Source organism: Apodemus sylvaticus, chromosome 6 (assembly GCF_947179515.1).
Source record: "Apodemus sylvaticus chromosome 6, mApoSyl1.1, whole genome shotgun sequence".
NCBI lineage: Eukaryota > Metazoa > Chordata > Mammalia > Rodentia > Muridae > Apodemus > Apodemus sylvaticus.
The window spans coordinates 116,646,784-116,659,657 of NC_067477.1; the positions used below are offsets into that span (position 1 = coordinate 116,646,784).

Genomic DNA, 12,874 nt, shown 5'->3' on the forward strand with positions numbered 1-12,874 from the left:
CTATCTATCTATCTATCTATCTATCTATCTATCATCTATCTACTATCTATCTACCTGTCTGTCTGTCTGTCTGTCTGTTATATCTATCTATCTATCTATCTATCTATCTATCTATCTATCTATCATCTATTTATCTACTATCAATCTATCATCTATCATCTGTCTGTCTGTCTGTCTGTCTGTCTGTCTGTCTATATGTATGTATACAGAGAAAGTTGTGTGTGCCTTTAAAGATGAGAGGACTAAGGTACCAGGTCAGCTTGCGGTTGGGCAGTTTGTGGCATGGGAGGCAAAACCTGAACCCAGGCCTCTCAGACAGGGGTTGAGTGTGATGCTCCACACTGAGCGATGGAGATAGTGGGAGGAAGCCAGCCCACATTCTGCCTTCTCCAGGTCCTGGAATGAGGATTTGCTGCAGGGCGTGTGTGCTGGCTTGGCGGAGGAGCTGCACCTGACCCCGGACGCTCCTGGTGGTATGGTGGAATTCCGGCGCACCCTCACCCTCAGCTTCTTCTTCAAGTTCTACCTGACAGTGCTTCAGAAGCTGGGCAAAGCGGACCTTGAGGGTGTGAGTGTGGAGCAGGGTCAGGCAAAAGGTGTCTTCAGCACAGCTTTTGGGGACTCAGGAGGCTGGTCTGGGTGGCAAAGATTGTCCTCCCTTCTCAACATTTGAGAGTAGAAGATCATGGGTCAGGACTGTTGGGGGACAGTGTCACCACTTCAGCTACTGATGTGAGATCTGTCTTTGGGCCTGCATATGTCACTTTGTAGGCAGATCTGGAATCATGCTGACTAAAGGGACTTGTTCTCCTTGATGTCATGACCATCTTCCATATTATTAGATATTTCCAGAGTAAAGGAGAATAAGCAAGACTTAAGGAAGGCTGGGGGTGAGGTGGTATCCCAACAAAGAGAACGGCTTGCATAAATGTGGAAGGGCAGAAAGCTAGGGGTGTTGGAGAAAGGACTAAGGGTGCACGGTACTGGATCAAGGTGGCTGGAAATGTAGTTGGTGTAGGTATTCTGAGTCCTTGGAGCTCACATTTACATTCTGAGACAGATCACTGTCCTCAGAACTCTAGGATGGGGAATGAGGGGATGGGGGGTGGGGAATGAGGGGATGGGGGATGGGGAATGAGGGGATGGGGGATGGGGAATGAGGGGATGGGGGATGGGGAATGAGGGGATGGGGGATGGGGAATGAGGGGATGGGGGATGGGGGATGAGGGGATGGGGGATGGGGAATGAGGGGATGGGGGATGGGGAATGAGGGGATGGGGGATGGGGAATGAGGGGATGGGGGATGGGGAATGAGGGGATGGGGGATGGGGGATGAGGGGATGGGGGATGGGGAATGAGGGGATGGGGGATGGGGAATGAGGGGATGGGGGATGGGGGATGAGGGGGTGGGGGATGGGGAATGAGGGGATGGGGGATGGGGAATGAGGGGGTGGGGGATGGGGAATGAGGGGATGGGGGATGGGGAATGAGGGGATGGGGGATGGGGAATGAGGGGGTGGGGGATGGGGAATGAGGGGATGGGGGATGGGGAATGAGGGGATGGGGGATGGGGAATAAGGGGATGGGGGATGGGGAATGAGGGGATGGGTCATCACTTCTATCACTTGTGGATGGAAGGAAGAAAACGACAAGACCTGGTCCCAGAATTCCCTGTTCTCTCACTTCCACAGGTGTGTGGTAAAGTGGACCCCACCTTTGCCAGTGCTACCCTGCTCTTTCAGAAGGATCCTCCAGCTAACGTCCAGCTATTCCAAGTGAGTACACACAGTGTGTCTAATAACAGGGCCCCCACAACCGCACGTGATGACTCCCGCTGAGCTTTGGCAAAGGACTGACTTGAAAGTCCTGGACCCTGTGTGTAGACATCCAGGGAAGGACCCCAGAGCCACACTGCTGCCACTGCAGCTGTCTTGCCCTTGATGGCCTCCATTTCTCTCTTAGGACTGGATGTTAAACTGTGTTCCACAGGGAAAAGAAAAATCCATTTTGTCCTTCCTGACCCTGATTGTGACAATCCAAAAGTCTCCTTGAAGAGGCGCTCACGAGTGTGCTTTTTCACACAAACACATAATTCTAATAGCTCGTGGGGGGATGGTCTAGGTTAAAAGCCAGCACATAGGCTGTCAGCACTTGAGAGCTTGTGAGCCAGGCGGTGCATTACAATGGCTAAGTCCCGTCGCTGTAGCACAAAACAGCTGCAAACGTAGAAATGGATGAGGGGCTGGGGATATAGCTCAGTTGGTAGGGTGCTTACTTTTCAGGGTTCAGGCCCTGGCTTCTCATAAACACTGTGGAGGAGCATACCCATAATCCCAGCCCTAGAGAGATAGAAGCAGGAGGACCAGGAAGAGTTTGGGGCTATCTTCAGACACACAGTCCAGGATAGAGAAGACTCCGTCTCTGAAAATGAAACAAACGAAACATCCAAAATAAATGTGCCAAGCTAAGCAAGAATCTATAGAACCAGGCTCTGGCTGCAGTTGGCTGAGCCCTGAGTTGGTAGCCGGCAGATGAGCTTGTTCTAGGGTATGGGTGTCTGATTGGAATACAGTTTGTCCTTTCTTTACTCTGTCACCTTGGGCAAAGCACCTCTGTGCTTCTTGGGCAAGTTAATTAGACCCACCTACACATGTGGATAATGACAAACTCGTTTCACAGAATGGGAGGATGGAAGTGTGTTTGCTGGGTATGCAGCTCAGGGCTAGAGCTGAGTAAGGCCTTGGGTTCATCTCTAGGGCTGAAAAATTAAATTAAGCTGCTTAGAAGTCCATGGAACATAAAACGCTCAGTAAGTCTTAGACACTTTACTACTCTGAAAACAACTAAAATAGAAATTGATTATAAAATTAATATAACGTTTTGGGAAATATAGTAAAATATGATCAGGAAAAGAAAAGTCTCCCAAAATCTCACCTCCAAGGAAAGTTCGTGTATTTTGTTTTACTTCTATTTTCTTATGCTTATATGGATATATATCATCTATATGATATTAATGATGTGTTATTTTGTATATAATTAGTCAATATACACACATATAGGATGTTTTATGCTTAATATAAGCATTCTTTCTTCTGCTTTAAATTCTTCAAAAGTATGTTTGAGTTGTTGCCTGTTACTCTGCTGTATGAATATGGTATAGCCCAGTTCACAGTATAGTATAGTATAACACATATTTAGGTTCTTTTGTTGTTTATTGACATATTTACACGATGGCTACCCTGTCAGTAACTTCTTATGTGCCCTTTAGTGTCCTTTACCCCAAGAGCTATCTGGCTCTTCCTAGTTCCTGATATCCCCTGGGCCTATAGAGAAACAGTGTCCTCAGAAGCTCAGCCGGCTTGGTAACCATATTGTTTCAGGAGGTGCCCAAGGATCAGTCTGAGGAGGACATGGTGGGCCGGCCCTTACCTCACCTGGCAGCAAACATGCAGGCCTCAGGGGAGGCTGTGTACTGTGATGACATCCCCCGCTATGAGAATGAGCTGTCCCTCAGGCTGGTCACCAGCACCCGGGCCCATGCTAAAATCATGTGAGTATTGCTTCCCAGGGAGTCAGTGAGAAGCATGCTTTGTAGGAGCTGGAGATTCCAAGATCGTGAGGCCCCTGGAGGACTCCCCATTCTAGAACAGAGTCAGGAAGTCCTCTTGGACCCATCAGAGAGCAATGGGAAGAGTTCAGGCATGCTACCTGGAGATCTCTTGGTGGGAGGGCAAGAGGGTAAGAGGGCAGTCTGGCAGTTAGTTTCAGTTGGCATGATTACCAGTGAGGGCTATAGATGAATCCTTTTGCTTGGCCCTTGCCTTGAGCCCATGTTAACAGTGCCAGGACAGATGGTCTATGCTGCAGCAACCTCTACCCCATCAGTATGAGAAGGGGTGGGTTGGAAGAACAGATGCTTCACTGACTGAGAACCCCATCATCTTCCTTGGCTTTGATCCCAGATATGTTGTTAACTGGCTGGCTGACTTTGGACTAGCTACTTGACTCTCTCAAACTTTCATTTCCTTAACTATAATATTGGAAAGGAATGGTAATTGCTTTCTTTTTTTTTAAAAAAAAAATATGAGTAATAACCTGCTTGGAAGATGAGCCTTTCAAGGCACTTTTCTAGAACTTTCCCTGAGCTATCTCTGCTCTATAGTCTGTTAGACTTGGCCAACTCCAGTATCCTCCTTTTTAGCTCCAGATTGTATAATCATGTCTAGGATTCTCTGCTATATTGGCCTAGTACTATTAAGAGAAAATTGTCTGTGAGCAGATGTTCAGGGCCACTGTATCCATGGCATAGCAAAGGCCCTAAAGTGCTGGTTCCAGTGAGATAAATTCTAACTAGAGCTCTCCAGGGCCATTGCCTTTCTCTTAGATATAGCTCCCCGTACTTGGAGTCCAGATGGGCTGGCATTGATCTGTGGAGACAAGGGTCATCTGATCTATCCTATATTCCCAGAAACCGTTGGCACAATGGCCCCTCCATGGAAGGTATTCAATCGCCATTGTCAGAAGAGGATAGAAATGAGCTAGGATGTAACCGTGAAGAAGACAGAGATGGAAAACTATTTGCAGAGGAAGATCACTAAGTGAGATAGGCTCCCCAAGTCAGACAATGTATCTCCTTCCTCAGCTTGCTGACCCAGTCCTGCTCTCTGCTCATTCTCTAGGTCCATCGATACCTCAGAAGCCAAGAAGGTACCAGGGTTTGTTTGCTTCCTCACCTCAGAGGATATCCCTAACAGCAATGTAACTGGCGTTTTCAACGATGAAACTGTCTTTGCAAAGGACGAGGTATGTTGGATGTGTCATCGGAAATAACTGGAATAAATATCATGCCTTTAATTTGTGCCGATTGTTCCAAATTCCTAATCCTGCATATATTCTGGCCGTCATGTAATTTGGCCAGTATTTGGGATAATCCACAAGGGACAGGATATGTTATTTGGTTATTTAATTGATGGCTGCTGTTTCTGCACAATAGGAAACTCTATGTCAAAATAGTAGGAGAACAAGGCTGGTGACTGTATGAGTTAACAACCAGGATTATAAGGTTTAGCATTAAGCACCTTTACTGAAAGAAGATAAGAATCCATTAAATGAGCTAACTAGAAATGGGATCATAAGCCCACCACTAGGTCTAGACAGCCCACTTCTATGAGAGTTTATTTATTTATTTCAGCTGTATGAAAACCTGCAATAACAGAACATAGTTGCAACAAATGTTTCACCCGACGAATAGTTCCCAGATGGTTATTTTATAATTCTAATACAGACTGAAGGATGCAAATTAGATTTAAGTAGGTGCTGCGGAAGGCTAATGGCCTTTTTATATTAATGCGAGGGCGAAGCAAAGAATAAAACCCTGCAAACAAAAGGATTCCCACAGCATTTGTGGAGGAAATTTATAGTGTCTGGTAGAAGAACAAATTAGTTTATCAATGTCTAGAGCCCCAAGAGTGTTGCTAGCATCATCTGTAGGGAGAATCAACTGGGTACAAGCAGGTCAGTATCGCAGAAGCAGTTACACCAATACCTATTGGTCCTTCAGCAAGAATTCCCAAAGGTTTGCATGCTGAGAATTGGTTAGTGTTGTGGGAAACCTTGCATATGATAAGCTGTATAATTGCTGTTTTTAAATTATTTTTTGGTGAGTATATGATTAAAATTATCTCCAAGGAAGATTCATTTCAAGTTCTATAGATGATGGCTCAGTCTACTGTGCTGTTGCATAGACATGAAAACATGAGTTCCCAGAACCCATGCAAAATATGAACTGTTGTGGCACACACATATAATCTAGACAGGCAGATTCTGAAAGATCATTGGCCACTCAGTTTAGCTAATCACTCAACTCCAGATTCAGTGAGAGATACTGACCTCCACATGCATGTGCACATATATACACATGGACATCTACAAAGCACATAACACGCACACACACATACACACACACACACACACACATACACACACACACACACACATACACACACGTATACACACACACAGTTTTAAGGGACTGGCTTAATAAAAGAAAGCAACAATCACTATAAATTGAAAAACAGGTATTATCATGTCTAAACCAGCATTGTTTGTGACCTGTAGCATTGGAGCATCTAGAGCAAGGGTTTCTCAACCTTCCCAGTGCCATGGCCCTTTAATATAATTCTGTGTGCTGTGGTGACCTGCAGCCATAAACTTATCTCATTGCTGCTTCATAACAGTAAATTTACTACTGTCATGAATCAGAGTGTAAATATATGATATGCAAGATATCTAATATGTGACCCCCCCCAAAGGTTGAGAACTGCTGATGTAGATGAAGTTATAAGACATGATTGTGGACTTTGAGATGGAAAGTGGTCTGGAGGAAAGATACTGAAGCGGAGAAACAAGACCATGTCTTCTGTTTGGCTCATGGCAGACAAGAAGCGCCACTGTCCATATTCTATCCTGTGCAGCTTCTCGATAAGCTACCAGATTGAAAGTACAAGAACTGGGCATTGAACTGAAATCTTTCTATTCTGTCTGCCAGTGACCTCTTCCTGTTACACTCATTCTAAGTTCTTGTGAGGAGGCTTATGACCTCAGTTAGTAGGGTCAGGAAATGGAAAGGCCTGAGAGCATTCCTAAGATGTGCTTTGACTGAAGGGTGGGGCAACCTTTGGCTTTTCAGAATATCCATAAAGATTTGCTTCCTGATGAACTTTATGGTGTTTAACAGCTTGGCTCTGCTCCTAGGTTACTTGTGTTGGGCACATCATTGGTGCTGTGGTCGCTGACACCCCAGAACATGCACAGAGAGCCGCGAGAGGGGTGAAAATCACCTATGAAGATCTTCCAGCCATTATCACAATCCAGGTAACTGAGAAACAGGCTGCTCCTGTAGAGGAGCGGGCATCTGTCCTCAAGGCATCTCTTTGGAGGATTCTCTGGAGAAAGAGCTTTCGGCTTGAGTAGCACATAGAAATCTGACTACGGTTGACAACAGCTTCCCTTGGCTCTGTTTAAATAACTTTGATTCCACAGATTAACAATAGTGTACAAGCATAACCTGCAAATTCTCAGATTCTCACTTTAAGTACAATACTCAAAACATATATCCAACATTGCATCTGACCACAGGGTTTGTGCAAGATAATTTTGCCCAACTGTAGGCTAATATAGGTGTTCTGAGTTTGTTTAAGGTCAGCTAGTTGAAGCTATGTCGTTCACTCTGTGTGATAGGTACATTGAATCAATATGATAGACTTAGTGGGACCCCTATCAAAAGATAAGGATCATCTCTAAGTAGATTTTAGAATTCCTTCCAGCCCTACAGTTTATGCTCCAGGAAGCCTTACCTTTCATGATCCTGGGTTCAGTCCACTAATGACCAAGCTGAGCTCTTCAGGATCATTTCAGCTGCAGTTGATTCCTTTTGGGATTCTCTGTTCTTCCAGAAGTCTCAAAGCTGTCCATCTCCCACTGAGGAGATAGACAGAACATGACTCCCTGAACTCCGCTAGAGAGTGCTGTAGAGAATGAAGGAACTCATAGCAGCACATATGTGAGGAGGCAGGGGCAGTAATTTAGAAAGCTCCTCTCTTCCTGATCAGAATCATCTTCCTGAAGCTTCTTTTCTGACCCACAGGATGCAATAAAGAACAATTCCTTTTATGGCCCTGAGATAAAAATCGAGAAAGGAGATCTTAAGAAAGGCTTTTCTGAAGCTGACAATGTTGTCTCAGGTATGGTGGCGCCATGCAGAGGAAGGGATGGTGGCATTGGTTTGCGAATTAAATTCTAAAGATGCACATAAAGGGGGCCCCAGACAAGAGAAATGAGTAGACAGCATTTTCTACTATAAGAAACCTCTGGTGTTTGGAATGAAACTGTAGACAGTTAGCAGGGATAGAGCCTCTCCCATTTAAACCTTCATTCTTCCGTCTCCGGGTTGGACATACCCAAGTGATCCTACAGTTTGTCTTTGGAAGGCTGTGTAGGGAGGTTGATAGCCACAGATGTGTCCAACTTTGGGACAAATTCCCCACCCTTACCAGATGCCTGAAGATGTTCTTACCCACCCTCTGTGAGCTTCTGCCCCTCCCCATCCTCCCTGAACTCTAACTCCAAGGCTACCCTCAGTCACCTTGTGGTACCTTTCTACTTTGACCCTTAGGCCCTGCTAAGTCACTAGCAGGCTAACTAATTCCCTAACAGGACCGGTTGAACCCATTATGAATGATACTCTTCCAGTCATGTTCACCAATTTCTTTTCTTTTACCTTTTCCAAAACTTTAAAATGGTCATCTTAGGAATCCCAGATACTGAGTGGTTGCAATGAGGAGACTGTGTCCACTGTATTTAATGCTACTCTGGCTTCCTTGATGGGAAGAGGATTGGAGGAACAGGCATAACTCACAGACTGTTAGGACTTTAAGACCCTTTTCCACCCCAATGGGTCACCTGGGTGACTGTGATTCCTTGATAGTTCCTTGGTGGTTCCTTGGTGGACTATTTCTTTTTTTTTTTTTTTAAAGATTTTATTTATTATTATATGTGAGTACACTGTAGCTGTCTTCAGACATCCCAGAAGAGGGCGTCAGATCTCCTTACGGATGGTTGTGAACCACCATGTGGTATCTGGGATTTGAACTCAGGACCTTTGGAAGAGCAGTCAGTGCTCTTATCCACTGAGCCATCTCTCCAGCCCGGTGGACTATTTCTTTCAGCAAGTGTTCCAGTTTGCTTCTCAGCTGCTGTGATAAAACACTGCTTGGGAGCATTTTGAGAGGAAAGGGTTTGTTTGGATTCCAGGTTCCAGTCCCTTGTGGAGGGAAGCCGTGTTGAGACCCTGGCAATAGGAACTGAATGTGGAGGAATACTGCTAACTGACATGATTTCTTTGGCTTGCTCAACTATCTTTTTTATACAACCCAGGCCCATCTGCCATGAATGGCACTGCCCACAGTGTGGGTAGGCCCTCCTCTATCAGTTAGCAATGAAGAAAGTGCCCCACAGTCATGTCTAAAAGACAATCTGATGGAGACAACTCTTCAGTGGAAGTTCCCAGATGTGTCAAGTTGACAACCAAGGTTATCCACCACAGCAGGCAGATCCCTGTACAGATCTGGGCTCATGGGATGTCGATCATTGCTTCCCCAGGAGAATTGTATATTGGTGGCCAGGAGCACTTCTACCTGGAGACCAACTGTACCATTGCTGTGCCGAAAGGCGAGGCAGGCGAGATGGAACTCTTCGTGGGTACACAGAACACCATGAAAACCCAGGTCAGCTCAAGGCAGTGGTGGCAGTGACAAGTGAGATCTTAGCAGACCAGGCTGGGTAGGGTAGGAAATGGGAAGGTATTAGATACGGATCCTAAAAGGGACATGATTATTAGTCTTGGAATCAGATCCTGTTCATCACCGGGGTGGGGGTGGGGGGTGGGGTTTGAACTTGCCATTCAACTTTAACTAGTAAGATTGAGCTTGCTAGTGTTACGTCATCAGTCAGATGCATTTTAGTACTCGTACTAGAACCTAGGAAGTCTTCACTTTTATAATTTTGATGCTATGTGGCCAACATAGCATCAAAATTATATCTAGGCATAGCCTGCCCAAATATCTCATCTTTTAAAATCAAGTATGGGGCTATGTGGTAACCATAGGGACTGCTACCTTAGCAGACAAAGCTATCTATGCATGATATTGTACATTTAGTATCAATATGATACTACATGTACATATACTACATGGAACATGATATTGGTTGCCAGGATTTTTGGTATCTATTCTTACCATTCTGACCTAAAAGCCCTTGCCAAGTGAGATGATTTTTTTTGCTCTGAATGTATGCTATTATCTTGCCCTTCTGGTTAAAAAGAAATATCTGAATTGCAAATTCTGGATCCTGGCACCATGGGAGATGAGGGGGATTTTCACTTCAGAAATTTCACAATTTATAGTAGTGCTTAGGACCAGGCATGCTGGACAGGTTGAGGTCAGGCCTTGAAAAAGTCCAGAGGATGTGTCAATGCAAGGGTCATTTTTTCTTTTCCATAGAGCTTTGTTGCAAAGATGTTGGGCGTTCCAGACAACAGAATTGTAGTCCGAGTGAAAAGAATGGGTGGAGGCTTTGGAGGCAAGGAGACGCGGAGCACTGTAGTGTCCACGGCAGTGGCCTTGGCTGCATACAAGTGAGTTTCTAGGCTGCCATTCCCCTGCCTCAGTTAGATTATCCGAGGAATTGAACAATTCCAGCTGTTCAGGAAGTCCTTCTAGAGTCTCCTCTTGAAAGTAATTGTCCCTACCTTGATTTCTTGTTTTTCTGTGTTTTAAACCTTTGGACATAAGGATACCCCCACTAGCTTCTTTGTACCTTGTATTCATGTCTCATCTTCCCTAAATGACTGTAAGCTCCCTAGGAGTAAGGCGAGGATTCACAGCCTGGCATTCCCGTGTTCTTCGGCACAGCACCACCATTGCAAAGCTCACTGCATACACGGAAAGCAAATCTCCACACTGCTTAGCATCCCAAGACACACAGGGCTTAGGCTGCAGGAGGCTCACAGGTTTCTAACCCTCTTGGTCCCCCGCCGCCCCAGGACAGGCCGCCCTGTACGTTGCATGCTGGACCGTGATGAGGACATGCTGATAACTGGTGGCAGACATCCCTTCCTGGCTAAATACAAGGTTCGTGATCTTTTCTGTCTCCTCGGGTAGTGTAAGCAGGTGGGATAGATCAGGACAGACAGACAGACACGGGTGTTATTGAGAATGACTCTCCTTTCATCAGGTCGGCTTTATGAAGACTGGGAAGATAGTGGCTTTGGAGGTGGCTCACTTCAGCAATGGCGGGAACACCGAGGATCTCTCTCGGAGTGTAAGTAGGATCTGCCTGCCCCTAGGAGTGACTGAAGGCCAAGGGCATGCTGCAAGCCTGTGGGCTTCCCTGCCTGCTATTTTTGTGTAGTCACCTAACTAACTGCTCCTCACCTTCAGCTTCCCATCCTTGGGCAATGTCTAAGCAGAGGATGGTCGTATTATATCTATGGTTAGAAAGCTGTCCTTTCTGTTCAAGATATTTGCCATGCTAGCCCTATCATGTATACATCTTCAGAGATGTGTGTGTGTGTGTGTGTATGTGTGTGTGTGTGTGTGTGTGACAAATGGATGTAATATTAGTGTCTATAAAATAAAAGTTTTGAACAAATTAAATTCAGAGAGCTTAAATGAGCAAAGAACACTTCTCAAAATCAGTCAGCTCAAAACAGAGGCTCAGAGACATGGGCAGGTGGCATTTGTGGACAGAAAATGGAAGAAAGGAATAGAAATGGCAACTCTGTTATGGCATATGTTGGAAAATGAATTAATAATGTCAGAAATAATCTTGGCAGTTCAAAAGGACCCAGTTTTTTAAAAAATATTTATTTATTTATTTATTTATTTATTTATTTATTTATTTATTATATGTAGCCGTCTTCAGACACTCCAGAAGAGGGAGTCAGATCTCATTACTGATGGTTGTGAGCCACCATATGTTTTCTGGGATTTGAACTCAGAACCTATGGAAGAGCAGTCAGTGTTCTCAACCGCTGAGCCATCTCTCCAGCCCCAAGGACCCAGTTTTTACTCACTTTTTTAAAAAATAGTATCATTTTTCTTTTTTAACATTTCAAATTTATTTGTTTTTCTCATCTTGTTTTTATTTGGAGAGCTTCTTGAGGCCATGCTCTTACTATATGTTGTCAGGTATCAGGTTTTCTAAGTTTCCTTCATCTGAGATGGCTGCAGCTGTTCTGGTTTCTTTCTTATTCTTTTCCCTTTTTAAGTACCTTATTTGGAGATTTATTTATTTTATTTTGTATATATTACACACACACACACATCAGTGTTTTGCCTATACGAATGTTTATGCATCGCGTGCATGCCTGATGCCCTCTAAAGTCAGAAGAGGGCATTCGATCCCCTATAACATGCATTATGGATGCCTGTGGGCCACTGCATGGGCCTGGGAGCTGAATCTGGGTCCTCTGCAAGAGTAATCAAGGATCTTAACTGCTGAGCCATCTTTCCAGTCCTTCTTCCTTAGTCTTGAAGGATGTTTTCACAAGGCATGGGCCTTGGGGCTAACTACATTCCCACTCAGTACCTGCTACACTTCATCTAAACACAGATGGTGGATGGGTTTCTTTGTTTGCTTGTTTATTTGTTTTGAGGCAGGATTTCTCCATGTTGCAGTCATGGCTGCCCTGAAACTCACTCTGTAGACCAGACTGGCCTCGAACTCACAGAGATCCACCTGCTCACAGAGATCTGCCATCTGAGTGCTAAGATTAGAGGTATGCACCACCTCTGCCAGGTGCATATGGTTTCCTTTGGGAACACTTTCATGATTTGAATTAGTTTTCCTTTGATGAAAAAGGATGGGTTCTATAGCGACTCTGTTTTTTAGCTTTCAAAAATCTAATCACGATTGTTTTGTTACTTATTTCTTTAAGTTTATTCTGCTTTGCAATTGCTAGAAACTTGGACTTACAGATTTATATCTCTTGGGAAAATTCAGCTATTACTTCTGTATTTTTTAATATCTTTTACCATTTTCAGGGCCCAGGTGGCATGAACATAAGGTCTTTCATTATTGTTCCATGAGTCCTTGAAATTCTTTAGACTTTTTTTCAACCTATTTTCTTAGTGCAGCTTAGATGGAACAGTGCATATTATTCTCTTCTTTAGCCATTGATTCTCCCATCTGTCTTTTCTCTGCTATTAGAGTGATCCAATGAATTACTCATTATAGTTCCATATTCTTCATCTAAATAGTCACTTCATTCTTATTTATATCTTGTTTCTTTGCCGAGACTATTTACTTCTGGAGG

General features: G+C 44.4%; 1 protein-coding gene across 1 annotated transcript in view; it reads left to right on the forward strand.

Moving 5' to 3' along the window:
* Window positions 1–12,874, forward strand: part of Xdh (xanthine dehydrogenase) — a 64,755-nt gene that overhangs the window by 32,786 nt on the left and 19,095 nt on the right. Inside the window, exons 15-24 of the mRNA XM_052186300.1 lie at window positions 394–568; window positions 1,692–1,775; window positions 3,381–3,550; window positions 4,680–4,803; window positions 6,754–6,873; window positions 7,646–7,742; window positions 9,160–9,284; window positions 10,059–10,192; window positions 10,601–10,688; window positions 10,792–10,878. Coding sequence (XP_052042260.1) covers window positions 394–568; window positions 1,692–1,775; window positions 3,381–3,550; window positions 4,680–4,803; window positions 6,754–6,873; window positions 7,646–7,742; window positions 9,160–9,284; window positions 10,059–10,192; window positions 10,601–10,688; window positions 10,792–10,878 — 1,204 coding nt within the window. The remainder of the gene's footprint in view (window positions 1–393; window positions 569–1,691; window positions 1,776–3,380; window positions 3,551–4,679; window positions 4,804–6,753; window positions 6,874–7,645; window positions 7,743–9,159; window positions 9,285–10,058; window positions 10,193–10,600; window positions 10,689–10,791; window positions 10,879–12,874) is intronic.